The sequence below is a fragment of the Poecilia reticulata genome, linkage group LG21 (assembly GCF_000633615.1).
Source record: "Poecilia reticulata strain Guanapo linkage group LG21, Guppy_female_1.0+MT, whole genome shotgun sequence".
Lineage (NCBI taxonomy): Eukaryota > Metazoa > Chordata > Actinopteri > Cyprinodontiformes > Poeciliidae > Poecilia > Poecilia reticulata.
The window spans coordinates 20,881,922-20,895,227 of NC_024351.1; the positions used below are offsets into that span (position 1 = coordinate 20,881,922).

At 37.9% G+C, this 13,306-nt stretch overlaps 2 protein-coding genes and 1 long non-coding RNA gene across 8 annotated transcripts in view; 2 read left to right on the top strand and 1 right to left on the bottom strand.

Annotated features, from left to right (window-relative positions):
- The window catches only part of kif26bb (kinesin family member 26Bb), a 36,041-nt gene extending 32,972 nt beyond the window's left edge, over positions 1–3,069 (top strand). For 2 of the 3 annotated variants that reach the window (XM_017302025.1, XM_017302026.1), the window contains 2 exons: positions 622–772; positions 2,823–2,975. In XM_017302025.1, coding sequence (XP_017157514.1) covers positions 622–772; positions 2,823–2,877 — 206 coding nt within the window. In that variant the 3' untranslated portion in view covers positions 2,878–2,975. Of the gene's footprint in view, positions 1–621; positions 773–2,822 lie in introns of all 3 variants that reach the window. The other variant, XM_008398178.2, reaches the window with a different exon arrangement.
- Positions 3,070–7,947: 4,878 nt separating this feature from the next.
- Positions 7,948–13,306, top strand: part of cnstb (consortin, connexin sorting protein b) — a 20,108-nt gene continuing 14,749 nt past the window's right edge. Inside the window, exons 1-4 of one of the 4 annotated variants that reach the window (XM_008398173.2) lie at positions 7,949–8,232; positions 9,742–9,791; positions 11,485–11,957; positions 13,153–13,262. In XM_008398173.2, the coding sequence (XP_008396395.1) occupies positions 11,873–11,957; positions 13,153–13,262 (195 nt within the window). In that variant the 5' untranslated portion in view covers positions 7,949–8,232; positions 9,742–9,791; positions 11,485–11,872. Of the gene's footprint in view, positions 8,233–9,741; positions 11,958–13,152; positions 13,263–13,306 lie in introns of all 4 variants that reach the window. The other 3 variants (XM_017302276.1, XM_017302277.1, XM_008398170.2) reach the window with 3 other exon arrangements.
- On the bottom strand, positions 8,027–9,735 carry LOC108165775 (uncharacterized). The gene is made up of 2 exons (XR_001776108.1): positions 8,398–9,735; positions 8,027–8,313 (listed from the first exon to the last, which is right to left on the bottom strand). It is a non-coding gene; the product is annotated as an uncharacterized LOC108165775 (long non-coding RNA).

The following is a 13,306-nucleotide window of genomic DNA, read 5'->3' on the forward strand; positions in this document are numbered from 1 at the left end:
ACAGACATCCCTGTATCCCGCAAAAGCAACAGACCAAAACTCACCACAGCAGACTAGAGCAGCTGTGTCAAAGAAAATTTTATTTTAGGTCACATCAAGATCATGAATGTTTATGAATGTTGTAGCAAATTGTATTAATAAAATAGAAGAAACAGTTAAAAATATTAACCAATAGTCTGCATTCAACATTTTTTCACATTGATCAGTCCCTCCAGGATTTTATGATTATTTTTTGTGAGTTTTTGCCATTAAAACCACAGATTGTGCTATTTGAAATATTTGCAAGGAATTTTGCGATATTACGTTTGACAGATAGTAGGACTTTTTGTCACTTGCAGTCTGTAACCTGACATCAAGTAACACTGAGGCACCAGTGTAAGAAACATCACGCTTAAACATAATGTTTTTGAGATTAACACAATCCGACCGTACATTTTGGTCTTCAAGATCTAGGTTGTTTCACTCCCCAGAGGTTTTGTCTGTGCACTCTTCATCCTACCTTCAAGACTCAGGAGTTAACACAGGCCTAACATGGAGGTGCAATAAAAACAACAACAATGCAAAGCAGCGTATGAGGAGAGAATGCAATAGTGAAATGTTTGTATGAACTGGTGGTTTCAGGGCCGTGGATGCTTCAGCGCCAAGCTGAGGTTTTTGGAGCATCGTCAGCAGAGGATCTCAGAGGTCCGAGTCAAGTACAACAGACTGAGGAGAGAACTGGAGTACGCCAAACACAACCTCATGCTGGAGCCCGCCAAGTGGAACCAAGAGTGTCAGTAAAAACTCTTCTCTGGTTTCTGTTCAATTCCCAGAGTTATCAAGGAAGAGTATCTTTCCTGTTCTTTCATAGGCCTGTCACAATTGTTCTAGTAATTATTGTTATAAATGATGATATTATTTTGATAATGGCATTATAATGCAAGTTTGCCCTCTAAACTTTAATTTTGTGAAAGAAAAATAACACAACACTGGAAGACATTTAAACAGCCATAATAAAACACAACAACCATAAACAATAAACAAAAAGGAAATAAAAACTGGAGATGCACTGATCCAATATTAATATCTGTTCCCCTATTGAAAAAAATTATAGATTGAGTATCCATAAGGACAGATCTATTCAGTCTAACTCTACGTTTTGTGCTCTGAGAAAAGTCATGCTTTATTTATTTTACATCATATCTAGAATTCCTATTTTGACTTTCTGAATTTTGTTGCAGTTTATTTTATATGCTTGACCAAGGTAGTCAAAATATTATTTTGGTCAGTTCCAGTTTCTTTATCATTTATTTTACATTGGCTGCTCTACTCCTAATTGCACTGACTGAACAAATTAAAGTTGTTTATGCACGTTTGACCAAGCTCATGAAGCTATTGGTTTATTTCAATGTACTGTATTGGTGTAGAGTTGTCAAATTTGTATTTCAGTACTTTTAAGTCTGTGTTTTAAAAAAAAGAAAGAAAGTCAATTCATCGCTGATTTTCTAGATCGGATCGGTATCGGCCAATACTACCCCTCAGATATCGGCATAGATATTAGAAGTGAAAAAAAGTGAATCGGTGCATTTCTAATAAAAACCATAAATATAACTGGCTACAATGGCTCTGTAAAAAAAAGTCCTTCAAATAATATAAATGATTAGAATGGAAGTTATTTTGCTTGTTTTAATTCATGCGCTTAGTTGATTAGTTGCTTATTACGACTTAAATGTGTCATGTGTATCAGCTGAACAGCACAGCCCTGTTCAACCATTCAGATAGAGTTTTTGACAATTACATCAGTCGTTTTGAATTATTTATTAAACACCACCCGGGGTGAATTGTTATGGAAGGAGAAAGCTGTCAATGAATCATGGGTGTTGGGTTATTAAAGAGTGGCTCACTTACACTTTAAGTATTATTGCCCAGTGAGCATTTTAACACAAACTCAGAAGAAATATGAAGGACAGGCTATTTTTTTATTTTTTTGCACATATGAATGGAGAAATCATAAATTTCTTATAGAGATTAAGCATCAAACTTTTATATTGTATGCAATGGTTACATAAAATGAGATGTAAGCAGCAGAAAAGTTTGAAACTAGAGTAGTGGTAATAATTTATGACTTGTAAATTTTTAAGAAGTCAAACAAAAAAACAAACTGAACAATATAAAATAACTTGGATAAAATGTAATTTGTTTAAAAAAGATCTATTTAAAAAAAGAAAAGCAATTCAAAGTTGCTACAACACTAATTAACCCGACTACACAGAACAACTAAATTCATTTTTAAATAAATACTATGCAGATCTGTAAAGTCTCTCAGGTGGCACAGCTTGCTTATGGTCTGCCTGTAAAATAAAATGACTTTTACTGATTTAACTGGTCAAGATTATAAGAAATGTGCTGTACAAAGGCAGCACATCATCTTAAAAAAAAAAATAAATGAAGTTGATTAAATGGGACTTTTTTCAGTTCAAGAAATGGGAAAAGAAATTATGAAATCACCCTGTAAATTGCTCTTCTGAAACAAACACCTGCAAAAGGTTGTTAATGCAAATGTAAAACCGGAAAGGATTGTGATTGACAGCGCTAAGACCCGCCTCCTGGCTCTGATTGGTTGTTTCTAGTTGGCAGTGGGAGAAGGCAGAGAAACTAAATTTTTTTCACAGATTATCTGTCTGCTATCATACCAGTTTCAACAAATATGTAAAAACAATATATTTTAAAAAAATAAAAGTTATGTACTACAGATTTGGAACGGTACAGCAGCACAAATCCAGATATATTAGTAACTGCGGTCAGCGTCAGACATTAAGTGTCACCTTGTTGTCCCTCTACAGTCGACGTGTGGCAGACTTTCCAGGTGGACTCTCTGGAGCACCTGGAGGCCCTTGAGGAGGTCACGGCTCGGCTGGAAAACAGGGTCAACCTCTGCAAGGCCAACACCATGATGGTTACCTGCTTCGATGCGTCCACCAGGAGGCGCCGCAAGAAGCGACGGCGAAAAGCACAGCAGCAGAAAACCTTGAAGCAATTCTAGCCTGAGAAGTTGGCTGTATTCCTTTTTAAAATGTCCTTATACCTGAGCGATTGAGACTGAGATTATTGCTAAATCTTATTTCATATAAGTCTGATGGTTTTAAATTAGTCACGGCATAATGCGGAAGGAAATTTCCAGTCATCAGTCTCACAGGGCCTTTAGAAGATTACAAGCACTTATCAAACACATTATACTTCTATTAACCTTGACCTTTTAATAACAAATTTTAACCATTGTTTTGCACTGATATTTGGTCAAATATTCCTTAGGACGTTTCAGGCAAACTAAATATTTTAGTGACCATCAGCAAGGGTCAGGCAGAATTCTGGCTGCATATTTGACAGTCAGTGGGGTGATCCCATTAGTTGCGTAGGTGTTCCCCTTTTTCCAAGTAGGTGTAGGGAGACTAGGTTACCTGCTGTGTGTGGGACTTCACTGCATTTATCCCAATATGTTTGGCATCTTAGGGTGCATTCACACCAGTTGTGTTTAATCTGCTTTGGTTTGCCTAGAAAATCAGTTGTTTTGGGTTGATGTGAAGGCTTAATCAAACTTTGATGTGAAGCAAAAAAGCTAACTGTGGTCCGCCTGAGAAACTCTATCTCATTTCAGTTGAAGTGAACTCTTGTGCAGTTTGAATGCAAATGTGAACGTCAAGCGGACCATAGACCGCTCCAAAATCAGGAAGTGGACCATAGCGAAGGGCATTCTGGGTAAATATAACCAAAACAAACGTGTGTGTCCAGCACTAGCGGGAGAAATGGCTCATGGTCTTTTGCCAAAGACAAAAGAGGAATCCTACAACCACTAAAATCTGACGCCAACCTACTTTTGTTTACATTTCTGAGTTTTTTATGTCGTTTTTTTCAGTAGTTCTAGGAAACTATTTTAACAAGCGTTGGTCAAATATTCAGGCGGAATTGTGCTGGGAATTTGTTGGTAGCTATAAAAAGCAAGTGGTTCCTCTGCACTTTAGTAAAGGGCTATTTACCCAGATATTAGTATATATAAGCCTGTAGGAAACAATTTGAACTTTGTGAAAGAATGGAAAACTGAATCATTTTTTAATAATTAAATTCATTGAGGTCATGTTATCAGTCCACCCTGGAAAACAACAGAACAAAAGAATCAGTAAAAGACCCAAATTATTAAAACATTCATCCCCTTGATGACTGCAAACTTCTGACTGGTGCTGTTGATAACACATTGTTCTACTGTCTCCTAAACAAAGACAGAACTTGTCTTTTGTTCTGCTAGTATTTTGCAGAATTTGTGCTAGCTACTTTACTTCAGTAGCATAAATGTATGCTAACTATAGGAGTAGCTATAGCATACATTTTAGCTACAGAAATAGCTAGTAAATTCTAGTAAATTGTATTTCTACAATTTACAAGTTAGAAATATGCTAGGTATGTTTGTAGCTAGCATAACTTTTTTGAGCCTTTTTTGTGCTGAATATTAAAAACATCATTATGATGCAAGACCAGAAACCAATGATTCAAAGTCAGCATTTAAGTTGGAGAATTTTTTTTTTTACAATGAACACCACAAACAATTAACATCTACCATACTAGCTGCTGCACAGGAAATCACAATCAAGAATAAAGACTGGCTTGTTTTGTTGTTTTTGTACATTGTTAATATTCTGGATGCACTTTTTTTTTTATTAATTTGGTGAGAACCTTCACTGTACGCATGTACCTCCACCAAAAAAAAAACAAACACTTCAGCCGTTTTGGACAAGTTGTGTCATTTTTGAATGAGAGGATTCTTGATCATCACTGTTATTTTCCTGTCTTTTTTTTTTTAAAGGAAATACTCTATCACCCTTGGTGCCATTTTATATATACAGTAGACTTTTTTCGGTGCTGACACTGTATGAATTACGCCTCTTCTTATTTAAAGCTCATGCGAAGGACAGCAAATGGTTTAACAAAGAACAATCTGAGACTGAGGACAACACTGAGTTTGTTGGAGTTACTACCTACTGAAACATTAATGTGAATTACTTCTCTCCTACCTGTGGTCTTGGATAAATAAACGGACACTTTAAATGCGTCGGTAAATAATTTTAAAACAGTGGATTCTACTTCCAGCTTGACAAGAGGAGAAAACTTCTTCTGATGTCGCCACGAGCAAGGAGCTCTCAGCCAATCCCAGACGAGGAACGAAAGCTCTGTAATTGGTGAGAAATGCTGCAAAAAGCATTTTTGTGGCGTGTTTAATGTAAAGCATATGAATCAGCATGTTGTTGGTAACTTTGAAAAAATGACTACAGCTCGATTGATTCTTTAATTAGGGAAAAAAATAAAGTCATGACACTGGAGTCTCTGTTTCTATTGCGTCTGTGTTGTGATTAGAAATGAAATGCTTTGTAATGGATGGATATTTATGTACTGTTTTTTGCAGAAGGAAAAAGCAGTAGTGAAGCAGAAATAATTAGATGAATTCCTGGCAGAGAGGGTTTTCCAGTCTGTAGATAGAGAAGAGGTAATGAGGCCAAGCAGAGTTCAGCCCTGAAGCAACCCAATTAGAAAGTCAGCAGAAAGGAGGAAAGAAGCAGGAAAGTTGCACACACAAACACAGATATGTCTGCTTCTTTAACAGAGCCATTCTTCTTTTTCTGCTTCATTTATTTATTGTTTTGCTACGTCTGGGAAGAACAAAACAGATCATAGTTATCTGTGTTGAGAACTGCATGCAGGAGACTCCAGTTAACTGAACACACGAGGGTCCTGACTGAGTCGGGGAAAAAACTTGGAATCTGATTTAAGTGTTTCTAATAAAAAGAAAATAACCCATTTTTCCTCTAGAGATTTATTCTGTTTTGCTTTGTCATAAATCATTCAAAAAATCACAAAAAGTAAGGTGAGTAAGTATAAAATGTAGTTTTCATGAGATTATTTAATTTATTGAAGAGAGAAACATCCAAACCATCATGGTCTTATGTCAAACTGTATTTAGATTACTGCCACACCAGTGGACTCAAGAAATCACTTAAACAAGACAATATAAAGGAGGCTAAAAATTCTCCAAAAGTAACTTACATATTATGTGAAAATTCAAGAACAGATGAAAAACAAAGCCATTGACGTTGAGTCTTGAAGTCACAAATATGTATTTTTTCTATCTGAACAATGATGTTACCCTTAAGTTTAAACTTGTTGACAACACAAAGTGCTTTTCATTTTGTTTTTATTTAACCATATGTACTTTTGTTTCTGCTCTTTTCTGCTTTCTTTTCAGGATAACAAAAAAGACCTTTCCTTCTTGTCTCATGCTATTCTTACTTCCAGATTGGCGATGACCAATCTTGACCCAAGATTGGCTATCGCAGTACAAATAATACACCTGTTCATACAGAGAACAGGGATCTGCCATAGATACCGTGTTTGCAGCCTGATCATTCAAGAAGATATCAGAAGAGACCCGAATGGGAACCTGTGTACCTGAGAGGGAACATTGTATCGCCTGCAGTTTAAAACTAAAATCAGACAATAATTTTCAAGTAGGACTGAATGGACTGAATGCTATTGCCACAATAGCGAAGGTTTCTAAGTTTTGAACATAAAAATTTGTTTATTTTTTATGTATTGAAATTGTGTAATTCATCAGTGTGAAGTACTCCTGGTTTGCAGGCTTTGACAGCCTGCAAACCAGGAAGACGATTCTATTAGCATCTGTTGTAGGGATAAAACTGGATCATTTCAGATTTCATGATTCAGCAAGCAGAAGGAGGGTCTGGAGTTAATTCATTACAGCTTATTTTATCTTTGGAAAATATTAGCACAAACATCTGATTTTTACTTTTGCAAAATTTACCAACTGTAAATTTCCGGTTTCTAAGCAGATGTGCAGTATTTCCAAACAACTTATGTTTTATAAACAATAGTTAATTTGGTGTTAAGAGATTAATGTTTTTTTTTCTTCTGATAACGAACTGCCATTTAGTATAAATCCGATTTTTACTTTTGCGTTGAATGTCTGTTTTATAAGATATTCAACACCAATGACAAAAAAATAAAATAATTTTTCTGAAAAATTCATCAACTGCACAGTTCTTGTTAAGTAGTATAAGATAAATAGTATTTCAAAAGAGCAGCAGAAATCTTAATTTTTTTGAACAATAACAATATTTGTTGCTAATTTGTTGCTAAGAGATTAAGAGATGAGCATGCTTTCTGGTAACCAAGTGCCATGAAGTAAACATCAGATTTTTACTTTTGCAAAAGTAAAAATCAGAAGGCATTTCATTAACATTAGCAGTAGCTACTGCCCACAGTAGCAGTAGCCTTTTCCCTAAAATAAGCTTTTAAGCTGTTTTGTTTATTTATTAGCCATGTTTAGCACACTGAATGGAGGACGTCAATGTATTCTAGTGAGACCCCACATTCCACTGGCAGCATTTGGGTAACATAAGCATTTTTTTTCTAATATTAGCTTAAACAATGGATAGAGTGAGTCAATGTTGCTCAACATGCTTGTGACTCTCCTATTGAATACATTGTAGCTTACTTTAGCTTTAATGCTAATTTTTTAGCATGAGAACGCCGGGTTCCAAACAAAGAGCACACTTTGGCAGGCCCCGTTTAAATTTCTTCAGAAATGTTCTAGTTATCATTGATTCTTTTATCTGGTGGCCATTTTCAAAATGCCCACATTAAAAACCATTTTTTTGTTGTTTAACTAATCCCGTTTTTTGAGTGTACATTTTGCGAGTAGAATATTGAAGATATTTCATAATAAAAACCTATAGATATATTGCAGTGATTTGGCTAATGAACATAAATGTGCTCTGTTCTGCTTATGTAAAGGAGGCAATGCGGTGCAGGTCACATTTTGCCGTTTCTCCTGTAATCCTCTGCCCTGTTTTATTTCCTGAACGCTTCATCTGTTACGTAAGCACCGACACCACCAGGGGCCAGTGGACCACATCTGCCAGAAGATGGCAGCAACGGACGCACGCAGAATGAACTAAATAACCAGCTTTTGTTGGGAGATGGGTATATTTATTTATATATGTGTTTGCGGCGAGAAGAAGCAGGAAAAAAATCCCCAGATAGAAGCGTAAACAAACAGGCTGGAAGAGTGCGGGACACAGACGGAAGTTTGACCGGATTCAGCCGCGGGTAGAGGAGAGGAAACGCCGCGACGCTGATCCAGGGCGTTGATGTTAGGACAGACGGCCAACCGAGAGGCACCATCCAGCAGTGAGTGCAGCCCTCCATCCATCCTCACAGCCCGTGTTCTCTGTCCTAAAGACCAGGCACTGGCGTAGACCAGTACCATGGCTGTTTGGGGTACAGTAACACAGGAAGTGGTGATTATTCCAGCAGTCATAACGGAGACGGACCGCTTTAAACTCGGTAACCTACTTTAGTCTCGTTAATGATGCTGACATAAGGAGGCGGAGGTCTATTCTGTCCTTTAAGGTCAGTTTCTAGCGTTCATGTCGGATGATATAGAGCACATTTGGTCCAGACTGACAGGCTCTGCTGTAAACAAAGTCGTTAAAACGGGGGGAGCGCGAGCTGCAGTTGTGTCAGAGACACGTGCAAGTTCACACCMCGGGAGCCACCTGCACTTTAGTTCCTCTAAAAGGGACATTTGGATAAAATATCCAGATAATTCAGCGGGAAGAGTCGGGAAGACTTCCCGAGATTCCTAAACTGATATGGAAATATTTAACTTTTATGGTATGAATGCAAATTAGTGGTAGTTTGTCCTTCAGAAATAGTATGTGGTGGTTTATTCAGCAAAATTTGTGGGATCTAACATCGAAATACATCAGCAGATGTTAATTACATCTAGTTTTTTTTTGTCCCAGCTTTGTCATATAGAGTTATTTGTTACATTAAATTCTATTACATAATCAGTTATGTCAAATGAAAGTACACATTGATGTCTGGTCTGGTTTTTCAACATGAGCAGAAGTGGGTTTTCTAGCTGAAGAACAAGCTAGGACAACCCTGAGCTAGCCAAGCTTTGTGTAACATATTTCATAACCAATGTAATTCAAACTGTTTTATATAACACAATAAACACAAAAGGCCCCAAAACATTATGCATTATAAGTAATGAAAAGTTGTAATCCAGACTAGACTTCCTCTAATTTTAGTCAAAAGCAGCTCTAAACAAATGGATTTCTACCTCTAATTTAAGGAAACTTAGTGTGTCAGCAGTTTTCTGGAAGTTTGTTCCATATTAGTGGAGCATAAAAACAGAATGCTGCTTCTCCATGTTGGGGATGCAGAGCAGTCCAGAGAAAACCAGAGAGGTCTGGAAGACTGATTCAACGACCATAGATCTTTAACGTATTTTGTTGCTAAACTATTGAGTGATTTATAAACTAATAAGAGTTTTTTCTCTGAGCTACAGGGAGTCATTGGAAGGACTTCAGAAAAAGCAGTTGCCCCACTAACCCAGTAACTGATTCTGACCTTCCTGGCAACAGCAGTGTTAGTGCTGACTGGCAATTATTCCTTTTCATCACTCTGAAGAAGTTTTGGCCCGCTCTTATTTACAAAATTGTTTCAGTTCATCGGCTTTGAGCATTGACAATGTCATGTCTCYGCATCTCAATCAAATTGCAGTCTGGACTTTGACAGTGTCACTCCAGAACCTACTAATTTTTTGAGCAATTCAGATTTTCTGGTGTTGCTATGATCATTGTGTTGCTGTATAACTTAGGTGTGCATTCGTTCTCCTTATTTCAATAGACTGATGCATTTCTGGAGTGGCGAAAGCTAACAGCTAGTCTAGAGAGGAGGTAAGCAGCTCCCTCACAACATAACATCCTAGAAAAGGAGAACATATTTACTTTTCTCAGGCAATTGTTTTCCTCCAAATTGTCTCAGGTGATGTGGCAGAAAAAAACCCCGTTGGATTAAAAACAGTATTTAGCTCATAGCTTCAATACATTTCTAAGTAGCAAAATAGAATCTGTTGAAGCAAACCCAGAAATGTCATGCTGTGATTCACACAGAATTTCATCTTTTAAGCCTCCACTGCATCATTCTCAGCTCCAAAGCTGCAAACCCTGTGAGTCAGACCCTGCTGCTGGCGTTTGTACTTTATGTCGCATTCCATGTTGCAGTCCATAACTTTCCCATGACAGCTAACAGGCTGCGTGAGTATCGCACAGATTTCATGCCCTCAGAGCTCAGGCTGAAAATGTAACCTACATGAGGCAGAAATGTTCATATGTGCAGCAGAACTTTTATTGTCCTGTATAGTAAGCCAAAAAATGTGACGATGTTCTAGTTTTTGTTAGCTTGTGTGTCTAAACATTCAGGTAAAAGTATTAGGTAAAATTGGCTTTTTTGAGCTTCATGTTACAATGTTATTCTCTCATCACAAACACACCTGGAGTGTTGCTTTGATTCTTTTATGCATGTTTTAGAAATCCTTCAATCTCCCRTGGCAACCATTYAGGTGTGCAAAACACCTAGGGGCCTAGCCCCGCCTTCAAGGCGCAGCTCCTCCCCCACTCAACTCCTTCAGACTAGCCAACAGCAATTAGCAAACACCAGGTTGAACTGTACATCTGCTGAACTCGTTATAGGAGCTACTTTTCAGTGAAACTCTGGTAAAAATGTTGTGAAAGGGTTAATAGAGGAGACATGTTGTCATAACTTCCTGAATGCGGAGTTTCAGAAAGAGCAGGCACTTCTTAAAGAGACAGAGACCTTAAATTTCAAGGCATTGAATTTCAAAGTCAGATTTATTTTAAGCTTTGTTTGATATAAAATATAAATATAAAATGTTAATAGTATTTGCAATGTTCTATATTTTATCATCTCACAGCCACAAACTTCATTGTATTTTACTGGAAAATCTGAGATGCAATGTGATGCCCACAACACTAGGTGGTGTATGATTATGGAAGCAAAAGGACACGAAGTTTTAAAAATTCCCTACAGAGAAAACCTACAAATTCAAACTTACATGTAGATTCATTGCCCCTGAGTCATTAATGTGCATTATTTATTTCCTATGTCTTCATTTGGCTGCTTCTCAGATTAATGTTATATTTTTGATCTGTTGATGGCATGATTCCCTTTCTAATGCCGCCCTGAGCAACCGCCCGTTTGGCTCATACAAAAACCAATCCTTGTTTTCTAAGTCAAACAATAGTCAAGTTTGTGTGCAGTTTATCCATTTATTGGATATTTGTTTCCTTAAGAAGGCCTTGACAATTCATTTCTTATTCCAAAGCTGCCCTTTCAGATTAAAGAAGCGGTGATAAATAATTAATAGCAAACACAGATCTGTCTATGCGTTGACAGTTGCTCTACTTCACTGCTGAACTACAGTCAGTATCCGTGGTATAAACACAAAGGAAACCCATCAAGTCGACAACATAATGACCACTCCACTCCACCAGTGATTCTTTCTCTAGATCAGTAGGCTCAGGCCATATGTGTTGTTCTTTTTTTTTTTGTTTTGTTTTGTTTTGACAGGACGACTGGTGGAAGGAATTCAAGCGAAGAGGAAGGCAGATATCCAGCTGGAGTTGGCCTCAGCGCCACATTTATGAACATTTCAGCTTCCCTTTGTTCTTCTGGCCACCCAGGAGAGCCGGAGTAGGATTAAATACACACCCCGTCCACAGTGGATCACTGGAGCGCCCCTTAACGCTGCCCCTCATCCCCCCGTCCTCCCATGGGCTGTACGGCAGAGTAAATTTTCCAAAGTAATTTCCTTATCTCTGCTCTGAGGAAGTGTTCCGATAAACTCAGAGCAGTTCATGTTTTCCCAAGGGGGCTGAAACGAAGGGAACCTGCCTGGAACAGGTTCTCTCAGCAACTTTAGGAACTTTAAGGGTAAACTCTGGCCGCGTCGCGCAGGATGGGAAACAAAAACGCCGTTCCACCCAGAGGTTCTGGAGGCGGGGTCACTGGGAAAGACGCAGCATTGGTCAGCAGCGCTACAGGTAAAATACGGCCTCATTGTTCACCGAGGGAGAGTTTTTAGGCTTCAAAGAATGCAGATGTCAATTCTGTGTTGGAGTATTTTTTTTTAAAAAGGTAATATAAAAAATGGTGCAGAGCAGTTACAGGGTGAACTTAAAAATAACTCTTTAAATAACCGCCAAAGCAAATCTTTGCTAAAAAAGATGTATATTTTGCCGAAATCATCTTTTGGCAAAAAAATACTTAGGGACGTAATAAAATGTTGTTTTGGAAGAAGTTTAAATGCCAGATCTCATGCAGAACAGAGCAGAGGTTGTCATGGTAACTTTGACTAGTTTGAAACTTTCTTTGAACTAGAGAAGGGGCCACGTCAAGTTTATTTGTGTAGCACATTGCAGCAACAAGACAGTTCAAATTTTACACCAGAAACAAAACATCATACAGTAACCAATTATGAGATAATAAACTTTATGTTTTGTTAAATGCCGTTATCAGAATTATCAGGTAAGTATACATTAAATAAATGGATCTGTGTGCTAGGAATCAAAGGGAACTGTAAACGGTTTGGTTTTTAGCCTCGATTTAGAAGGAACTCTATGTTTCAGCGGTTTTACAGTTTTCTGGAAGTTTTTTCCAGATTAGTGGTGCGTAGAAGMTGAATGGCTCACTAATCTGTCSAACTCTGAGTGCCATTTTTGCCTTAAATCCAGCTAAACAAATTTTCTTCAGAGCCACGAAACCTACAAGACCCTTCAAAGCAAAATAGCTAATTTCTTACAATATCTACAACAGATCATTAGCTTAGATTTTAAATGAAATACAAAAACAAATTTTAGGTTTTTTTTTTCATTTAAAATGTATTTTACTAGGATAGGATCATTGCATGGTGTCTGCTTTCTCTAACGCCTGCTGCGCTGAGTTGCGTTGAGCCCCAGAGGAGCGCCACACCCTGCTGGCATGAGCTAACACTGAGCTAATGAAGCTAACGCTGTCATTTGATCTGATGCTCAGATGCAGGTACAACTGTTCTCAGATGGTTTTCTCTAATCTGAGGGTTTTCTTTGAGCGAATGTGATTTAACAGACACAAATACAACTTTGTTACAGATCTGATTTGACAAAAAATGGGAACAGCACGTTTCTGACCCATCAAGTATGGATTCATTCCAGTGTTTGGTTTTTGATGTTCTTTTGTTTTGTTTTGTTTTGTTTCTAGGAGGCGTCGCCGCAGATGAAGTTCAGAGCCCCAGTCTGGAGCTGCTGGCCTCGCTGCAGGCCCTGGGAGAAAATGACGACTACACTCTGCTGCCGCAATCCCTGCACCAGGTGTGTGTCCTCCTGTGTGTGTGTGTGTGTGTGTGTGCGTGTGT